The 21374-nt window shown below is 37.2% G+C and overlaps 1 protein-coding gene across 1 annotated transcript in view; it reads left to right on the top strand.

The window, feature by feature from the left end:
- The first annotated feature begins 29 nt into the window (after positions 1–29).
- DYNC1LI1 (dynein cytoplasmic 1 light intermediate chain 1) overlaps positions 30–21374 on the top strand; it is a 25571-nt gene continuing 4226 nt past the window's right edge. The window contains exons 1-8 of the mRNA XM_014307976.2: positions 30–199; positions 10906–11022; positions 12519–12749; positions 15913–16082; positions 17238–17331; positions 18982–19117; positions 19497–19608; positions 21268–21327. Coding sequence (XP_014163451.1) covers positions 10980–11022; positions 12519–12749; positions 15913–16082; positions 17238–17331; positions 18982–19117; positions 19497–19608; positions 21268–21327 — 846 coding nt within the window. The 5' untranslated portion in view covers positions 30–199; positions 10906–10979. The remainder of the gene's footprint in view (positions 200–10905; positions 11023–12518; positions 12750–15912; positions 16083–17237; positions 17332–18981; positions 19118–19496; positions 19609–21267; positions 21328–21374) is intronic.

Raw genomic sequence — 21374 nt, 5'->3', positions numbered from 1 at the left:
TGGCAGCTCCTGCCCTGCCCCCCGCCTCTCATGCCGTAGCCCCCCCCATCCCCAGGAGATGGCGAGGGTGGGGACCGGGAGGAAGCGGGAGACCCTTCCTAAGCGCTGTCGCCTTTCCGTGCCAGGTCCTGCATCCTCAGCGAGGTGTCCACGCGCTCCCGCTCCAAGCTGCCTTCGGGGAAGAACGTCCTCCTGCTGGGTGAGGAAAGCATCCTGATCCCTGTGCCTTCCCCTCCGCACACTGACTGAGGAAAGCATCCTGATCCTGCCCCCATCCCCGCCGCACACAGCCTGGCTCCTGAGCCCTCTCCTGGGTGCCTGGAGCTTCCCTTGTTCAGCGCCCCAAGGGGAGGGGGGAGTGATGGGTGGCAAGGCGCTGTCTTAACCCTCCTGCTTCCTCCCTTGCATGGCTTTGCTTCATTTGGGAGATTGTCCACAGATGCTTTAGATATGCCCCTTATCGTAGGTACCTCGCCATAATACCCTACTGTCCTTCCCCCACCCTGGCTCCATAGGCGGGAATGGCTTGGATGGGGAGCTGTTATTGTCTCTCCTCGGGGGGCGTGCGGCTCCCGGAGCCGCGGAGGGCGGGGAGGGCCCGGGGAGGGCCGGGCGGGCTCTGCCCTGCCCACTCGCACCCAGCGCTGCCGCCCCGGCGTCTCCACCCAGGGCCTTAGTCCAGCCTGGCCCTCGGCAAGGTGACAGGTATGGAAGGGGACTTTGATAGGGCGGTAATGAGACACCCAGCTGCAATTAATGAAGGAAAATGATACGTCAAAATTAAAAGCTTCGTGAAGGAGAGGGAGAAATGGATGCTCTCAAGTGTATGTGTATGAATAATTATTAGTACTATTATTAGTGCGGTGTGATTTTGTTATTTTTTTCTCCTGAAAGACTATTGAATACTATTACCAGTAGACAACATAATGAGTTTAGGTGTATGGATTTATAACTAGCTGCTTCTTCTGCTCCTTTTGCCAACCTCCCTGTCTCCAGAAAGAACCGTGTTAATATTTGGAAACAGGGTTAAAACTCAGTAAAGATATTCTTGCAGACTGTACACACTATGATTCTGCGTAGTCTTGTGGCTTATACTCTCTTGAGATTCTTCAAGTTAGGCTTTTTTTTCCCCCTCTGTAATCCTAAAGCAATCACTGTGATCCTTTTCTTCCTGTTTTGATAAGCTGAGGGGTTACTTAAAACTGAGAAGGAGACTGAGAAAGAAAAGACTGTGCAAGGATGATAGCATGGTCTTTTGAAGCTCTTACAAGACTTTCTGCCCTTTAATTTGTTGCTTTGTATGTTATGTAATTAAGTCGGATATTGAGATTGGAAGTTGCAGTGATATTAAACAAAGGAAATATTTCATAACAATTGACAGCTTTTTATGTGACACTTTGAACCTAAATTGGATGATTGTCCTTGCTGAAGTTGGAAGATTCTTCTTCAAGCTGTGATCCTTGTCAAGAAGATTACACTGTTTGTTTTTCCCCTCTCTTTGTAGTCAGGTAATCCTTAGTGCTCAGTAACTGGAGACTTCTTCCTTCAGAGCTTGAAAGGATATCACAGATTGTTTCCAAATGCTCACTTAGTTTGTGCTCTACAACTGTTGTATATAAATTTCTTTCTTACCATGTATGTAGAGCTTATGGAATGGCTTAATGTAATTAATACCATTTTCCCTTTATTTGACTGATGCATTTTTTTTGGAAAATGTACAGATTTATAAAAGAAATTCTAGTTCTTATTTAGGAATTGTGTTTTCATGGAAGGCCTTGATCCAAGAGGGGTTTAAAACCCCCCAAATTTGGCATGTATTTAGGAAAAAGAATACCAGATCTGAGGACTGGCCAGAGTCCAAAACCATGGCCATGTTTTTCATGGATTACCTGATCTTTGTTGTTCACTTGCAAGTCATGATGCTTCTCCTGAAGCACGCCATCACAGGAAAAGGAGGGGTCTTATGTATTCTGTATTGGACAGATTCAGTATGTGAAGTTCCGTCTATCTGGATTCTTGAACTGTGTTTACAGTTTCTTTGTTATCAAACATTTTCTCTATGTTCAAGCTTTGGTCCTTTAGATAGTTTTGTACTAACTTTTGTTACTGATACAAGCACTTCCTAGCATGATTATTTTCAATTTCTTTATACTTTCAGTACTTTCGAGGAAAAGGTGTAAAGCTGACCAGTATCTTGATGGTTTTCAGTCAATTTGTGGCAGGCAAATATTTACTGTATAAACAGTCATATTGGTCAAAACTTGCCAGATGAAATATTATTTATAGTAACAAATGAGTGCTTATTTTAAATATAAATTGCATTTAAAAAATCCCTTAAACCTCTAACATCTCATGGCCCCACCCTGAAAAACCAGCTGGAAAAACCCACCATGTAGTGTTCTTTTGTTTGCTAGGACAGGTTTTCTGATTTGCCTACAGCATTTTTATTTTTCAAACAGTGCATATAGTTGTATGCCTAGTTGTTCTGGGAACCTGTCTGTGACTGGCATGCTAATTCTGCTATTTCAGTATTTATTTTTAGCTGTGTTAACATCTCATTTTTAAGAACCTGGAAAGCAGTTGGAGTTATCTAACTAAAAGAGACTGGAATGCCAAATGTTAATCTCTAGATATGGCACATAGTTTTGTGAAGCGAAGTTTAACAAATAATGCTGGTAATCATTTGCTCAAAATCAGCCCCAAATTAAATTAGTTGACTTACAGTTTTACTTCTCTAAAGTTGTTCCACTTGCAGACATTTTTTCAATAACTATTTTTCTTTAAAGTTTAAACTCTGATTGGCACCACATGTGTCATGAAGTTTCTCATCTTACTGTGGTATGAACACATAATAAAAGTGCAAGCTTTTCTAAACTTTACTGCAGGTCCCTCATGCTCTGATTCCCAGGTAGTTTTGTCGTAGTGGCCATAGCTACCTCGTTTAGCAAACTATACCACTAGAAAATGTAAAGTGTCCGTGCTTTCTTAAGGAAATTAAGTGCTCTCATTGACATTTCTAGCTACTTTTTGTAGATAGCTGAAGCAGTGTTTTTGTTGCTCTTGCTTCATTTTTTTTTCTCTTTTTTCTTCTTCTCATGGACTGTCTTTTGCTCACTTGTGTAATAAAGGTAGTTCACAGGAGATGGTTTTTGTGATGGGAAAGCTGATGGTTGTGGCTGGGAGCTCTCCTGTTCATTCCCTTTCTGATATATCAGTGAGTGGAGTAGAGGGGAGCAGCTGACAACTCACCATTGCAGATTGAATGGAATCCATAGTGCTGTAGAATGTGTGAAGGCTTGGATTCAGAGACCTGAACTAATAATGTATCCAATGAACTGCTGCATGCATTCAAGCAGTAATGTTCAAAGTCATTCCAGGATGCACAGGACACAGGCTTCCAGCTGGCAAGTGAATTGGATGGTTGTTTTCGATCTGGCTTTGTGTTTCATACGTTCCTCTGTCTCTGAAGCACAGTATATTCTCTGCCTGAAATTTTAACAATGTCAGGCCATCCAGTGACACTCATGTGCCTGACTCTCTGTGTCTGTATTGCACAGTCACTAGTGGGCTTGGGTTTTTTATGCATTTGATGATAAAAGTTTTGAGTTTAATGGGCAGTGAGAGTTCAACTGCCTCATGTCCACATTTTCTCTTTACCCCAGACATCTCACTTCCCAGGGCTAGGCCTGTTTGTTTGAATCTTGGAGCTCTGCTCCTGTCCAGTGGCTGTAAGGATGCTTGGAAAGAAGCACAATCCACAGCTAATTTACAGGTACACTTTTCTGTGTGTACATGTACCATTTTCTGAAATAATGGCCATTTCCAATATATCTTCAAGAGCAGGTTTAGCTTGCTGCTTTCTTCTAGTGGACTTGTGGAATATGAAGAACTCAAAAATTAAGTTTTGATACAGCAAATTTTCATGAGAGTGTAAAATCTGCTTACTTAAATTTGTACTCAACACTATAAAATTTAGTTTTTCTTTTATTTTTTCCTTTTCAAAAAGCTGATAGCTTCATTGTTATCATTTAATTATTGAAACTGATAAAATACTGCTTGTTCATACTATCCATATTATTAATCTTAAATATTTTAAATTCCCTAGTACTGCAGAAGTTAACTCAGAGGGTTTCTTTTCGTCCTCCTCTTGTAACTATTTCACCTTCTGCAGGCAAAGAAAGCCTTGCAAATGTAGTCAAATTGTGTTTAGGTCAGCAGAGTTATGCTTCTAAAGTGTCAATTGTTTTGATGGCGCAATGACCTAGATAAAATTCTAATTGCTTGTTTTGTAGCTACATTTTTTTAGCATTAAGTAGTACTTCTTTGTTATGCCCTTCCTGCTATAATACCCTTTCAAAAATCCAGGATTACAAGGATGTTGTGTAGTAGAAGGCACTTAGAACAGCATGGAAGGCTTTGAAATTCTTGAATTGCATTTATTTTAGTTGGTCTCCTTGGTGTCAGAGGTGCTGCTGGTTACTGGATCTATCTCAGAAATAGCTCCAAAGGTGAAGAACAGTGAAAGGAATTGTGCTTCTGTGTTCTCCAGGCAGGTTAATGGCAGGAGTACCAATAAAGGTGTCCCGTGGATAGTAACATGGGATTATTCTATTTTGGTAGTGAACCTGGATAAAATACACTAGACAACTTCCTGCTATGTTAAAGGAGAAGGACTGAGTTAGGAATGGATGCTGTTCATTGTCACTGTAGAATTCTCTGCAATATTTGCCTTCCTCTGGCTGTGGGTCTCTCCAAGCACAGGTAACACCATTACTGCTGTACCTGTTTCCACAGCCAGCCCATGTATTCTTGTTGCGCAGGACATGGCTAAAGACTTGCTGGAAGAGTTGTCTGCAATTTGCTTTCTGTCATGTTGAAAGGCTGAAGTGCAATTAAGGTGCTCCTCAGAAAAGTTATTTAATTTTTCAGTGTCATAGATATACCAAGTGAATCGTATGCGAGGGGAAAGACTTATCTGGCAGAGTAAAATAAACTTTGAGAAGGAGACAATGTTTATTCAATGAGAAAATGAAAATTTAGTGACAAGTTATTTGTAAACTTGTTATGGCCTACTTATTGTGAACTTCCATGTTGGTTTGAGAGATTGTATGCTTTCATCAGCATAATGAATTTTGTTCTTTAATTCTCTGAAAGCAAACTAAATTTGGCTTACTCTGATTATTTTGGTCTTGTTCTGCAAAAGACTTTCTTCAATTAGTACAGAATGTGTAAACAAGCCTCTTTCACTAATATGCAGCTGTAGAAAAGGCAGTTATTAGCTTGTGACAAGTATTTTATCTTGAAAATAGCTATAGTGACATGTGCTTGGTTCTAGTAGGAACAAGATCATTATGTCTCTACACCACTGTGTTGGGATTCAGGCGTTCCACATGGTATGGAACAGAGATTGCTCTGGGATTCTGGGAAGGCATCTTAGCCCCATTCAATAACTCATGTTTAGACTTGATGGCTTTATTCTATCATACTTAAGCAAGATAGATTTTTCCTATTAATAAAAGTACTCAACATTTTATGCTACAGATATTGAATGTTCTGAATTTTTCTACCCAGAAGCTGTCTTTTGCCATTGTAAAAGTTATAAAGCTGATTCACAAAAGTATGCTTGGGGGTGTGGGGTGTGCAGAAGATGTTAATTTGGGACCATTACTTCTGGTTTTGTTTGGCATTGTTTGAACATGATTTTTTTAGAGAAGAGTTGTAGAATTCCCATATCAAGCTGAATTTTAATTGATGGGTTTAAAATGCAAACAAAAAACTTCCTTCAAGGAACCACTAGGATTATAGACTACAAACAAATAAGGTATCCAGTGTTTTCCAAAGAGCTGTTGAAAAAAAATCACAGTCCTACATTGAAGAGGGGCATGCTACCCATACTGATGACACAAAAGAAGTATTCACTTCTTGCTTCTTTGCCTTGACATATTTTAAACACACTGGACACTTTACAATGGAGAAACAATTTAAACAGACAGTCAAAGCTCATGTCCTGCAGATAACACATTGATTGCTCTTCCATGTACAGATTTCTGTGAGAAATGTCTTGTTGTAGGACCAGTGAAATTCTACTTCTGTTTTCATTTGGTAAACTCCAAGAAGTGTGGAAATGGCATGAGTAGTAAGTATCTTGAATTTGAAAACGTTAATTGAAAGTTTGAAGTAGTTTTGTAACAGAGACCCTAAATCATCTCTAATGTAATAGCTTATGGCCGAACAGTTGGTGTAGCAGGACATAGATAAATGCCTATTTGCCTGCACTTGCAGAAGGAGACTTGCTCACCTCATTGCCTACCCTTCCTATCTGGGGGGACCATTCTGCTAAATTCTGTATTGTGGCAGAACATTTACTGATACTTGATTTTCTGCTCAGCAAAGATGTTTTTTTGCCTGGAGTAGTGAGAGGGGAGGAAGCTGGAAAGGATTTCTGTTGTTACAGTTTCCTATATGTTTGGGGGCAGCAGCAAGAAGGATGTTTTCAAAATTTGTTTTGTGAACAGAGTAGCACCTTGGACAGAGGAGCTTTCACAACCCCAAACTGGAGCTCATCAGAGGAATGAAGTAGTAGCAGTGTGTGGATAAAAATGCAACAGCGTTTGTTTAGTTGAGTATAAGACTTTCCATTTTGTTAACAAGACAGTGAAGTACTGTGTGTAAGCAGATTGGTTTGGCTTTGTTTCAGCTGCTTCCTAGCCTGACTTCTGTGCAAAATTAAATCTGTTGTTTTTCTTTTACTTGTATTCAGCTTTGCATAGCACCGCTTGCTAGAAACATCACTTCTGTTTCCTCACTGTTGTATTAATGTGTGAGTGCAGTTTGGTATAATGGAGAATTTTTGTTCTTTAGTATTTACTCTGCAAAAGGAGGCCTTTTTATGTTATTTGCAAAAGAAGGATGGAAAACCTACCTGATTTTTATTCTACCTTGAAATGCTATATCAAAAATACTATGTCAGAAATGTTTTGCACTGTGAGTTTATGTATGGAAGTCAGTTGTTCATTTAATTATCCCACAGTTAAAAATAAAGAGGAAGCTACAGGATTTTCCAGAATTCTGAAATGAAGTGGAGGATGATGGTAATTATTCTTGAAGGTGTTAAGGCTCTGTTTTCTCTATTGCTCCAGTAGCACTTGAAAAAAAATTGTTTCATAATATTAATAGGCAGTGATGTTTGTGCCTACGGAATATGAAATTTTCTTTTTGTCTGATACTAAGCAGCATTTCTTTTTCATATGCTTTAGAGGTATCCAGACACAAACAAAAAAAAAGGTAAATATGTTAAATGTGTTAAGGTTTGTTGTTTGAAAAGCCATATATGAGTATATATGTATTGTGATTGACATTTTTTCTAGACATATATACTTTTATATATGTCCCAGGTAGCAATTAATGCTAGCTGTATTAGTATGTTGTGCATTATCAATCAAACCTCCAACAGCTAATAGACTTTAATTTCCTTGCATATATTACACTCTCCTCTGAGGGGGAGAGAAGATTCTGTACATAGTAAAGGCATTACAATAAAATGTTTGAGTTTTGAGAAGTCTTAAAAGTTAGCACTTAGAATTAATTTGATATCAAGATTTCTAGAAACTACCTAGGAGTTTTAGATAAACACTGGTTTAAGATTTTCTGGTTTGATATTGTTGCTGAAGAGTAGCTACAAAGCAAAAATCTGCTGCTGCTCTTTCCCACCATAACTCAGTATATTCAAAGTGTGTTGACTTTTCAAGTGTTTTTTATTGCAGACTAGGTTGGGAAAAAATAATAACAAGGATACAAATACATTTGCAGTTGCTATGATTTCAAAAGCTATATGCAACATACTACACGTAGAAAGTAGAAGTAGATGAAACCTCAGATCTTAGCATGTTGGGTTTCACTAATGTGGGGTTGGACTAGCTGGCCTTTGGAGGTTCCTTCCAACCCAAACTATTCTGTTATGATTCTGTGTTCTCTTGGCCCAGACAGTTATCTTTGCCTCACCTTTATGATCAATTGTTTGGGCAAAAAAGGATTAAGTCCTCGTGTCATAAATGATGGTCCTGTTTTTACTTCCTCACAGCTTTTTAAATAATACTGTGACTCTAATTTGGCTTAAATGTGTCAAGAACTCTGGATCTCCTATGGGATATGGCACATTTGACTAGGCAGCTATTTTGTACCTTTGCAAGTGGGTCATCCTGTTTGTAAACTAGTTGATTTATGCATTACTAACTTCAGACTTCACTGATGGATCATTCCAGCTTTCCCTCATGAAAGATGAGTGCTGCTCTCTTCGTGCAGTAACTTGTACAGCACTGTTATGTGTGTCAGTGATCCACCTGCCTGGTCTTGATGTTTTGAAATGTGTGAGTATTTGCTAAGGACAAGAGAATAGACAGGCTTCCTCATGAAACAGATTAAATTCAAGTTGTTCTTGGAAGGAACTGATGGAAGGCTAAAATAATTGCTGTGTGTGCATATGTGTCCAGAGGTACTAATTTTACATCAAATCAATTTGTCTTGTGCTGTACTGGTAAAATTTCTTTCAGTGTAGAGGGGAAAATAAAATTCCAGTTCTTACTTTGCCATAAGGTATTAATTTAACAGTATTGAACTCCAATTTATTTTAGGCATTTGGAAATATGGGGTTGGAGAGGAAATTACATAACACAGAGCCATGACAAGTAGGGGGCTTGTGGGAAGTATGTTTCAAGTTTGCCTATATTGCTTAGCTTGAGCACTTTGTAACAATAGTTTTCTAGATATTAGCATCTGTGTTAGTGTGGTTTAGTTCAGACTATTTAAGTGTATCTTTTATCAGGTGCAGAACTTTTTACAACTGCAGGAGTTTCTTAGACGTGTTGCAGCTACTTTAAGTACTGGTAGATACACACAGGAGATAGTAAAGTTTCCCAAATTCAAGCAAGTTGAAATCTTTATTGTCATCTGTGTGAATCAAACTCTAGTATGCAAAAGAACTTAGCTGGAAGTGATCTGTTCTGAGAAACTCAGAAAGCTCTTAAGTGCAACCCCTCATTAAAAGGAATAACAAATTTTTATTTGTCTTACCTATTGAGCCTTCTGCTGGCAAGCATTAATTGAAGCTACCAATTCAGAAAGGTAAAATAGCTCAATGAATCATACAGACATTGTTGGCAAAGTTAAAGCAGCTTCATAACTTGTCAGAGCAGCAGTGAATAAAGTCTTCTCAGTTATTCATACATGACAATTTCAAGAAGCTTGGATAAGTACAGAATTGAGGGCCGAGGAGGAATTGTAATTCATCTATGGTGATGAAGCTTGAACTCTTCGCTTTTTCATCAGAATTATTTAAAGGATATTTTTACAAGAGGAAAAGCTTGATGTATGACTACAAAGTAGCACTGCTTTTCAATGGTTATTTAAAACTAGCTGTAATTCTTTGCTCAGGTACATCTTAGTTTAATACAGGAGCTCAAAAATCAGCCCTTAAACTGTGGAATAGTTAATGGGATACAACTTAATTTTTCATTTAACTTGTCTATACTTAACTAGCCTTCAAACTTCAGTTCTGATCTTATTTCTCTCGCTTTCTTTCTCAAAATAGATTTCATTTAAGATATGTTCATTCCATTGAGTAAAATCCCCATGGCACTTTAGACTAAGTTTTATGTTTTCCAGTATTAGTGAAATATGAAAATAAAGCTATCCTCTAAATTGAAGAATTACTGTGGCAATCTTGGGGATGTTATGTTAAGCAAATTCAAAATCAGTCCATCAAAGTATGATATCTCTGTTTTATACAGTGGTTGTAGCTATAGTGTTTTTAATGTAGCCATAGTGACATCTATAAGAGCATGGTCATTTCTCTTTAAAGGGAAAATGTCATTATGTTTAGCAGTGAAAGTTACTGCCCTTGAACTTTTGTTTTGTTATGTGATTAAAAGCATGTGTTTAGACTGTCCCTCTGTAGGAGACACTTGGGAAAAAGTGTTCTGTTTGACACAAAATTAATAAAGTGCTTCTTAGGGACCTGGGATTAACTTTAATTTTATAAGCTGGGAGTGAGTTTCAAGAATTTTGTAATGTCTGTTACATACTCATCATTCTGCAAATTAGAGAAAAAAAACCAAACTGGCAAACCCCTACTTTGTGTCCAAATTCAGCTTGATTACTCTTTCGAACTGGAAAAAATGCATGTGAAGTTTTCCAACTCAGAGACCTATGGCTACAAATGAAGTTTTTCAAGACAGGTCTCTGGCAGTAGTTGTGGTGTTTACATTGTGCATATTCTGTAAGGTTCAGTGGTTATCCAAGCTCCCTTTCGAGGGGAGAGAACAGGAGTGAATGGATCTGGATTGCAGGCTTTTCTCTGTGCTATCCAAACACACACACATGTACTGTAAGGCAGTGGGCTTACTATTTGTCACTTCTTAAATTTTAAGGTGTCTTGAGAACTGTAACAGAGAAAATATTCAAAGAACCAATTCATAAAAGCTGAGGTAACAGATTTGCCTTATTCAGTGTGCTGTTTGAAATGAGAGAGTTCTGAACTGTAAAAGGAGCTTACTGTGAATTAAACTCTACTTTAGAAAAACATTATTACTAATTTGGTTGTAGTTGAAAGACTGAAATTGTTTGAGGTGTTTAACTACTCCTTAGCATATCCTTTTAAAGATGGGTATAAGAGCCTTTTTCAGGTACCATAGTTGGTGGCATAATTGCATTTATCAATAAGTAGAAATAATATTTGAAGCTGAAACATGCACTTAGAACAGATGGATGATTTGGGCAAAACTTGCTGTGTTTCAAAACTCCAATGAGCTCAGTCACCTTGTTAGGATGTGGTTTTCTTCTTGCCCCAGGTGGTTTTAAATATGTAACTGTGATTAAAGACTGAGTGCTATCTTACTTCTGTCTCTCCAGGTGAAGATGGAGCAGGTAAAACTAGCTTAATAGGAAAAATTCAAGGAATAGAGGAGTACAAAAAAGGAAGAGGAATGGAGTATTTGTATTTAAATGTGCATGATGAAGACCGAGATGGTGAGTCTGTATTTGTGACAATATCTTAAACCAGTTTGAAAGCAATGCTTCAGTAGTATGATATTTGAAATGACAGTGGGATGTTTTTGTGTCTTTATAGTATGCAGGAATCCAGCTTATGCCAGAAATTATTTGTATCATAAGGAATTTTGTCTGTGTAATTTCTTCGGTAGATACCAGGAATGACCACTTAAGTGGTAGAGGAGGAGAGAAACCTGTCAAAAGAAAAAGCTAAAAAGAAAAGACCAGGGAAGCAGACTTAGCTGCAGCATTCTGAATAGGTGTGTGTTCCTCATGCCTAGAGGAGGAGGTGCCCAGGCTTCTATCTTCCATTTCAATTGCTGTGGCAAGTAGTTATCCTGAACCTACAGAGAAACCTTTGTCTTGCTGGCACATGATCTGCAAGACTACTGTCATCGACCAATGGGTAGGAAATTGTGCACAATGCTAAAGTAGATTTAAAAAACAAACAAGAAAATCCAAAAACTTGGATGTAGGTATGGTTAGAAAGGAAAAAGTATGTTTAAGATCCTGTTTAATATCGCAGTACCTGGAGTTATAGGATGTGAGTAAGGATATACTGGAAGCTTTGGAGAAAAATGGGAACTCCCAATATAAAATATCCCAAACATGTAGAAGGAGAACTAGAAGAAGTTGGCCCTTTTTTTTTTAATTGAAATCACGTGCTTTACTGACATTCATATCTGGATATTGGTCTCAAAGATGGCTTGGAACCAGATTTAAGAAGGTTGGGAGTTTGCTTTAAATGTCTTCCTCAGAACTTCTGTAACAGGTAATAAAAATTTACCTGAAAGAAAATGTAACTACATGAAACCAACTAATTTTGAATCAACATCTCTTCTTTTACTGCAAAAGTGTTTGTGAATTTGTAGTATTGTGGCAATTTTGGGGGGAAGAACAGTGGGATGGTCTATTTGTATGGTGATTGTCCTTTTACAAATTGGAAAAGTAAACTGTCTATTAAGTCAAACTCAATCATTAAAAACTTACAGTTCTTCAGGTTTTTTGAGTGGCTGAGGTACATTCTAGACTCTAAGAGTTAGCCAAGCATGTCAGATGGAGTTTTGAAGGGGAGACGGCAATCCTTGAGAGATGAGCAGGCCAACAGCTGCAAAAAGATGACTGAGTTCACCCACTTTTTCTCTTCGAAGTTACATGTTGCAGAAAATATTTTTCTACTAAAAAATGGTGAACAACTGTTTTGAAAATGTTGAATGCTTTCTCTGGATCCTCCCTTTCAGATAATGTATTTGAGATCTTCAGTTATCAGCCATTAAACATCAGGGTTTGAAAAGCAAGGAGCTTGTCTCCCCACAAGCTGCAGATTGCTGTGTCATTATGTGTGTTCAGTGGACTGATAAAACATCATCTGCTTTCTTTCTTGTATTTTACATGTCCAAAGAACATTCAATGGCCATTATGTAGTGGTGTGTTTCAAGTAAATCTCATTAAATGTTTTTCCTTTTTTTTTGTAGACCAAACAAGATGTAATGTATGGATTTTGGATGGTGACCTGTACCACAAAGGTCTTCTTAAATTTGCAATGGAGGCAAGCTCTCTAAAGGACACTCTAGTTATGTTGGTAGTAGACATGTCTAGACCTTGGACTGCACTGGATTCTTTACAAAAATGGGCAAGTGTTGTAAGAGAACATATTGACAAGTTAAAAATTCCTCCTGAAGAAATGAAAGAAATGGAGCAAAAATGTGAGTATTCTGCAAATACATGGGAATCCATTTAAATATGCTTAATGCTTTCTGCACCATTTAATCTCTCCATTGCAGTCCTTTTCATTCTTTAGAAGTGTTATTTAAAATTAAAACTTACCAAGCAAGTTTAGCTTCAGATAAGTCTCAAGTAGCTATGTGAACAATACTAGTACTTCTTTCTAACAAAATAACAATGTAGGGGGGAAAAAAATTCAGAATGAACACAGCTGAAATTACAGTCTTGCTTTTTATATATTTTTCTAGGTAAGGTTCACCAAGCAAAAAAAAATTCTAAGCATTCAATTTTTCATTTATTTTTTTAAAGGCAAATCACTACATCAGCTTCTTAACTGTTCCTGTAGTTAGCCAGTTAGAGAATCTGGGACATATTCTGTGCCTACCAAAAGTGTAAATTTTGAGAGGATTCATGGCAGCATGGCCATATCTGGGCCCTTTTCACTTGAAGAGTTTTATTGTAATTATTATTGATGTTAACAGAGCTATGTGTTTGTTGCTCTGTCTGTGTCTTGTCTTTTTAGTTTTAAACATGGAGAACACAAAGATCTTTCAGGGTTTTTTAAACTGCCTGACTGAACTCACAATATAGCTCCATATTACTTTTGAGCAACCCTTGTAGTAGAATTTGAGTCTTTCCCATTCATCTCTCAGTGAATTACTACAAGGAAGAGATTTGAGAAAGCTATTGAGATCAAATAGCATGATTAAACTTTCTTTTTAAGTCTGAAGTTGCACTCTAACTGGTACATTCTTAAGCAATGAGTGCTGATGCTAATTTAGAAATGCAGGTTGTAGCTGTGCTGTGATGAAGCGGAATGTAAGGTGACAGTTGTAGATACTCTGGAACGAGGCATGGGGAATATTAGTTGTTCTGTTTGTCCTTTTAAGAGAGAGATTCTTCTAAGGGAGGTATCATCCTTGAGAATTGTATCTTCCACAAGAAGTTGTTTAGGTGGGAGGAGCTGAGCTCTCTTGGATGTTTTTTGGTTTGGTTTTGGATGTTACTGCATCTGTATTAAACATCTCCTCAAACACTTTCAGGATAGGATTTTGCTGGATGAAAGTATGGATACAGTATCTATGTTATCAAAGGTGTATGGCTGATAGTTTTGCTTCTTTACAGACTGAACAGAATAGAAATACTCTACAAAATCCAGAAAATGTAAGCAATGAAATGAGTAAAGAAAAAAATGCTACTCTGTTTAGTTTTGTCTGTTTTGGTTTTCTGTCATCTGGTCTACTTCTTACAGATATAAGTAATCTGAACATTCGGTATAACAGAGGCCCTGGACACAATCCAGATGTGACTGAAAGCTGGTTTTTGTTTTGATCCTGTTGTGAAGTGACTTCATGCATTGCTAGGCGGGCAGGAGCTTGACACTGCCAAAATGAGGGAGGGAACATTGCTTGCCTGGCTTTTGGCTATGGGATCCCACTAGATTCCTGTGTCAGGCTCAGTGCTCCTGAGAGCTGATTTAACTTGCTACCAGGACTGAAATCTACTGAGGGTTTGTGTGTGTAGTTTTCTGGAAGTATGCTGCTGTGTTCATCTTCATTTCTTGCAGCTTAATTCCACTCAAAGACAGACCCTGCAAGGACTGATTCAGAAAGACATTTGTGGATACATAGCAGCAGTGTGTGAAGGGTTGAAATAGCTCTTCCTCTTCACTGAATTAATCTGTGTTTAATGAATTTGTGTTTCTAAGGAAGACCTGAGATAGTATTCCACAGTTTTGTAGTTGTGATATACTAAATTAATCCTCCTTTTTACTGCTTTCCCTACTTACATAAAGATTAGTGTGATCACACATTGGGAATTTTAGGATCCACTGGAGGATTTATGCAATTATCCCAGGACAGGGTATTATACAGGAAAGACACTGTAGAGTGACTGTCATATTTTGGTGAGAACTCTGGGTTTCAGATACATTCAGTTAATCTAAGAAGCTCTTTGGAGCAGACTTGAATTAGCAGCATTCCCTAAATTAGGGTTGACAGTCTGAGATGATAACCTGTGTGTGTGCTTTTTGTTATTGTGAACTCCAGGATCCACAGAAAAATGGAGTAATCTTTGCCTAATATAATTTTTCCTCTAGGGCATTGAAATAAGTTTTACTTTTAATTGCACAGATGCTTTTCTAGGTATGAACTCAGAGGGCTTCAGTCAGTTTAGTGACAGTAGCAGTGGATTAACACAGAAGTGAGGATGTTCTGTAGTTCACTGGCCCTGTGCACAATGCAGTTGAGCTGCTTTGCTGCCTGGCTTCTTGTGCTGAATCAGGATGTGCTACTCATGGAATAGTAGGCAGTGCTGTGGTTTGGTTTGGTTTGGTAGAGCCTTGCTTCTGCTGTGTGGAACAGGACATGTGATGTGAAAAATACAGACATTTTATGTCTCACATGGCATCCCTGACTGTAGGAATAGTAAGTGACTGTGTAATTTGAGGCTTGGGCGTGTGCAGCAGAACATGACAAGGATTTGCAACAAGAATTAGGACGAAGGAAAGTTAGAGTGTAACTTACCGTGCTTGCTACATTTTAAAGTAATATCTGATAATTTAAAAGCATACCAAATGTTTAATATGCTATCAAGTAATTGTAAAGCTAGTTAAAACTAGTATTTATGTATTCTATTATTTTTTGTCTATACTACTATTGAGTCACCATACAGAGAGTGAAGTGTGGACTAAGGGTCTGTAGGTAAAACCTGATATACAGTAGCAACTAAGCAGTTTGTGTGAGGCTTAATTCTGTTTATTCTGACAAACTGTTCCATTAACATTGCCATAAGAATGGAAGGAAACTCACGTCCTTTAGGAAACAGATCAAACAGTAATCCTCAGTAGCAACTGCCTACTGGTTTCACAATGATAATAAAAATATGCTTTCATGTTGTCCTTATGGGCAGTTTTATCTGATCATGTTCTTCTGGCTGCTGATCCGGCAGATCTCAGACTTGCTAGTTCTCCCTTGTGCTGCACAGAGCAGCTAGCCAGGATTAGGTGCATGCTCCGTTTTTTCAACACCAAGATGCAGAAGTACAGTGCTAGAGAATCAACTGTGCTAGAGATCAATGGCAGTGGAAATCATTGTTGAAATAATAAAGCAGCTGATGTTTTAATGTAACTTTTTTTACTTTCAGTGGTAAGAGACTTCCAGGAGTATATAGAACCAGGCGAGGATTTTCCAGCTTCTCCACAGAGAAGAAATACTTCATTACAGGAAGACAAAGATGACAGTGTGATTTTACCCCTGGGTGCAGATACACTAACATGTAACTTAGGCATTCCAGTAGTAGTAGTTTGTACAAAGGTTTGTTTCATGTTTTAGGTTTTTGCATATTTTATTGAAGTAATTCTGTCAATTGTGGATTGGGGTGGGAAGCACATGGTTATTAAGTTATTCTGAATACCTCACTTAAGAACTCCTTAAAAGTGTTTAATGTTGAAGACTGGTTATCTTCTGGAACCCATTATTTAATGTTATTTTGGAATTAGCTTTTCCTTTAGTTCTACCAATTTTTAAGGAATTGAGAAATACCTCAGACCTGGTTTTGCTTACAGAAATGAGCTAGTCAATAAGCAACTAGAATTCCCTTTGATTTTTCCAGAGTCCTCCATATTCTGAAAATAGTGGGTTTTCTTAATATTTCTGATATTTTTCTGAAGATAAACTTCTTTGAGAGTTGTAGTTAGTGAAGGACTGCACTTTTAAATTTTCTCAGTTCTTAGGGTGTTTATGTGATCTGTTTTGGTTTCTGTTAGATATGTGACCGTATTAAAGAAAACAATGGTGTGGTTCTCCTGTGGCTGTTTTTTATATGGTTTTGTTGTTTTTTTCCCCCCAGCTCCTCAGTTCTCATTGGCATAAAGCATACTGCTTCTGCAGCCTCTGCTGGCCCCCAGGGAAGGCATAAACCTTTTGATGCATATGCTGTTCCTTCTCTGGAAGGCTAACCCTCTCATATGAGCAGCATTTTTTTCCCACCCGCTAGTTTCCTTATATTTTTTTTCTCCACCTCTACACCTTTTTTCTTTTTCTGCTTCCATATTCCTTGCTTTTGCCTCCCTTTGCAAAGAGCTAGTTAGTAACTAGATTAAGAACACTGTCTTTTAATGCCACAGTGTGTAAAAAACATTGGGTAAAAAATGGTGATATCATTTAGTGGTAAGTTTTCAACAGAGATTTTGAGTGGGGAGTGCATTGGAGTGGGGAGGGAGAGTGAATGAAAAGTTCCAGTCACTTGAACTCTCAAGTTATGCTGATTCCATATACATCCAGTTATATATTATGAAAGCCAAAAAGGTTCAATTGTGCTTCTAAACTATCTTAGCAGGTTTTTGTTTTCCTCTGCACCACCCCACCCCACTCCATCTCCCTTTCCCCTTGTGAACTGGATGTGTAGCAGCACTGCTGTTTTAGCAGATGACTGAAAACAGTATATTAATTTTGTGTTTATTTTGACAGTGTGATGCCATCAGTGTTCTGGAAAAAGAGCATGACTACAGAGATGAACACTTCGACTTCATTCAGTCACATATCAGACGGTTTTGCTTACAATGTATCCTTTAACACATCACAAAGATGATATAATTACTCAAGTCAATGTTTATATTAATTATGACAAGCTTAAAAGAATATTTGTGTCTGTACCAAAGTAGGATGCAACTCTTTTACTGTAGCTTGCAGTCTGCTTCAGATACCCCTATGGGCAATACTGAATTAAATTTTTTGGTTTTCTTGGATCTTTTTTTTTCTTTACAGAGCTACTAGCATTTCTAGTATATCTCCTTACCATGAATTTTCTTATTGCCTCCATTTCCATATTTAGGAAATCAGTTCTCAGAACAGCACATCTTAGCTGACAAGCTCTCTAAAATAACAACAAGATAATTAATTTAATTATGATCTTGCTCCAGATGCACATAAGGCATGTTATTAATTTTGTCCCAAATATGCAGTCTCCTCCATGTTCAGTAATTCTATAGGATGAGTTTAGGATGGAAGGAAAGAAGTCTGAATTGCTGTAGGCAAGGTCCACTGACTTTCCTTGTATTGGTACAGAGACAATGCACAGAAGCTGTTGCTGTGCTATTATTATTTTTAAACTTGATTTTTTAAGAAGGGTATAAAACACTGTCTAGTGTTGTTTAGTCAGATAGACGTGCTGAGATCTAGATTTTAGATGCCAGTAACATGCCTACATTGTGTCATCATTTGTGCTGTGGGGAAGTTTAAATGCTATTGGAGGGACAGCAGGTGATGAATGGAAAAATTAGTTCAAGAGCCAAAGACTTCAGTTGAAATGGCACTTCCTTCAAAGGCTTCCAAGACCTAATTTTTCAAGATGGAATTATGTAGTAACTCTTGTGTGCGGCAGAAGAATATAAAATAGTAGGGATTAGCCTCCATTATTGCATATGCCATGTACAACTTGAAATTCCATTCTAAATTTCACAGACTAGGAATCAGACCCCATTTTCTAAGTTTCTTCTAGGATTTGAATTGCAGGCATGTAGAAATAAATTAGGCAATTTGGCATTTTTATAATCCCAAAGTAAAAATTTCTCTTTTATTAATCCTGTGCATATAATGTGTTAATTTGATACCAAACTGTGCTAGAATACTAAGCACTCTCTTGGTCTCTTAGTAACTGATACATAGTAAACTCATTTGCCTTCATTTCCTTTAAAAGCAGATCACTGTATAATGTAAGAATTTGTTCCCCTAATTAAAAAAACCCAGATGGGAAAGTGGAAGATCTTTGGCATTTTTGAAGCTGCTAGTGTTAGTGCTGCAGTGATTGCAGAGTGGGATAATGAGAACATATAAGGATGTGGCATGAGAATTTTTGTTCACTAAAAGCAGAAGACTGTTTTAAAGGCATTGTAGTGAAACCATTGGTACTGGGGGGCTTTGAAAGGAAGAAGAGCCTGTATTTTACTTGAAAATCAGTTCAAGTAAAGTTCAGTTCTACTGAAAACCACTTGAGCTGGCCTAAAACAAATGCAGAAAAAAGAAAGATTTATTTAAATTACTTAATAGCTTATTTCAGAATGAAATGTTGGAAGTTACTTGACCTGTTTTGCTTTGGTTTTGTATTCCCTTTCAAAATTCTACAAAGTAGCTGACTCTTTTTTGATAGTTTAAAGGTTACTTCATTTGCTTTTACTAACCACTAAACTGAGTTTTCTTTAACATTTTTATTCAGATGGGGCAGCACTTATTTACACTTCAGTAAAAGAAAACAAAAACATTGATTTAGTGTATAAATATATAGTCCAGAAGTTGTACGGATTTCCTTTCAATGTTCCAGCTGTTGTTGTGGAAAAAGATGCAGTATTTATGTAAGTTACCTGCACTATTATATGTACGTGTTTACAAAATGTACCTGTGCAATACTTTAAAAAGCATAAACCAAAAAAAGGCTCTAAATGCTGCTTTAAAGTTCCATGTAACAGTCTCATGAGTTGGAATTTGATGAGGGCCAGTGGATGAAGATGACAAACACTCACTGCTCCAAAGGGAAATGTTAAGCCCAGAGATTTTCCTCTTCTGTTATGTTGAACTAGTCTCTACTTGTTCATACTGATCAATAACCAGCTTGCATAGGAGAATGGGCACTGTGACAGCTTTGCTGGCTCTCAGCTGGGTGCAGTTCAGGAGTGCATGCAAGAATAGCCTGAAGTAGCAACAGACTTTTAAGCCAAATAATTATTTCTCTAGTCCTGCAGGTTGGGATAATGACAAGAAGATAGGAATATTGCATGAGAACTTCCAGACACTAAAAGCAGATGACAATTTTGAAGATATCATAACAAAACCACCAGTCAGAAAGGTACACTGAGATGTCTTTGAATTTAACTGCTTTGCTATTTATTTGTCTGCAGTTTTTTCTCTGTCATTGAGACTATGCTTCCATTTTATCAAAAGTGTTATGTACCATAGGGTGGTGTTATTTTGTTCTTAAAGTTGCTCTTTAGTTAACAAAAAAGATCATTATGTGTTTTTGTTCTGTATAGCTCTTCTTCAGCTTACACCTTTTTTCTTCCACTGTTACATTATTTAAGACTACAAATACACTTGTTTTGCTTTTAAGGCATATTTGGTATTTAAAAGCCTAAACATGATTTACCGGTTTCTCAGGTTGTTTTGGTTTTTTTTTAAGAACATTTCATTTTTCTCGGAGTTGTTTGTAATTTCATACTTTGTTTTTTTGGAGTATTTAAAATAAGAAAGCTTGAGACAGTGTAAAATAAAAAATAAACATGTGCAAACAGCTTCTGCATATATTCAGTGTATTTTCCATTGTACTATCTAACAAAAGGCCTTGACAGAATGACCTGTAAACATATTTGAGGTTGTTGAACAAAATTCCTGCAGCAGTGGACTCCCATGCACTCAGAGGTTATTGAAGGCAAATATTTCTATAGCTTTTTTCTAACAAAGCTAAGATTTTGTGACTGATCTTATTTTCAAGTGGGAATTATTTTAATGGAGAGAATTAATACTATGTCCTTTCTGAAATCTTTAGGAAAAGTATCAAGACATTTTAAATAGTTATCCAAGGAAAATATAACTGACAGTATTTCCTCTTGCACGGTTATAAACTTCAGGCCTGGATTATAAACTTTGATACTGATATTTGCCATGCTTGCTTGGGCAAAATTTTTTATGAGCTTATTTGGAAGGGGAGTGCTTGCAATTTGATGCATAGAACTGGGATCTGAGATATCTGTGTCCAGTTCCTGCACCAATGTGATGCAACACAGGTGAAGAGTCATGTGTGCCATAGCTACCTATAAAGTAATACTGAGGTGAGGCCTCAATAAATTACCAGAGACAGGGGCATGATGCAGAGTGTGTGCATCCATGAACATTTCTGACTGATCCTGAGACCCCTGAATGGACCTTATAACCATTTACTTAATTCCTTTTTACTGAACAATTAAATGAACTTTTTAGTAGGTCTTTCTACAAATGTATCTACAGCTTTGTGCCTAACAGGTCAAAGGAGTTAATGATAATTCTATTTCACTTCTAATTAACTTGGCCTAAATGAAATCATGAGGCAGCGGTCTTAAATATGAAAAACGTGATATGCAGCAGTCATAGTATTTTAGACATGTACTTCATTATTGAATGTTTTGGTCATATTCACCAGCAGATAAAAAAACCTCTTTCTTTTCTTTCTCTTTCTTTTCTTTCTTTTCTTTCTTTTCTTTCTTTTCTTTCTTTTCTTTCTTTTCTTTCTTTTCTTTCTTTTCTTTCTTTTCTTTCTTTTCTTTCTTTTCTTTCTTTTCTTTCTTTTCTTTCTTTTCTTTCTTTTCTTTCTTTTCTTTCTTTTCTTTCTTTTCTTTCTTTTCTTTCTTTTCTTTCTTTTCTTTCTTTTCTTTCTTTTCTTTCTTTTCTTTCTTTTCTTTCTTTTCTTTCTTTTCTTTCTTTTCTTTCTTTTCTTTCTTTCTTTCTCATTTATGGTCGTGTTTTTGTATTGCAGTTTGTTCATGAAAAAGAAATCGTAGCAGAGGATGACCAAGTGTTTCTTATGAAGCAGCAGGTAATTTTCTGTCTATAAAACAAGCAACAAGAGTTTCATTTAACAAT

Source organism: Geospiza fortis, unplaced genomic scaffold (genome assembly GCF_000277835.1).
Source record: "Geospiza fortis unplaced genomic scaffold, GeoFor_1.0 scaffold231, whole genome shotgun sequence".
NCBI lineage: Eukaryota > Metazoa > Chordata > Aves > Passeriformes > Thraupidae > Geospiza > Geospiza fortis.
This window is presented reverse-complemented; position numbering and strand designations above follow the sequence as displayed.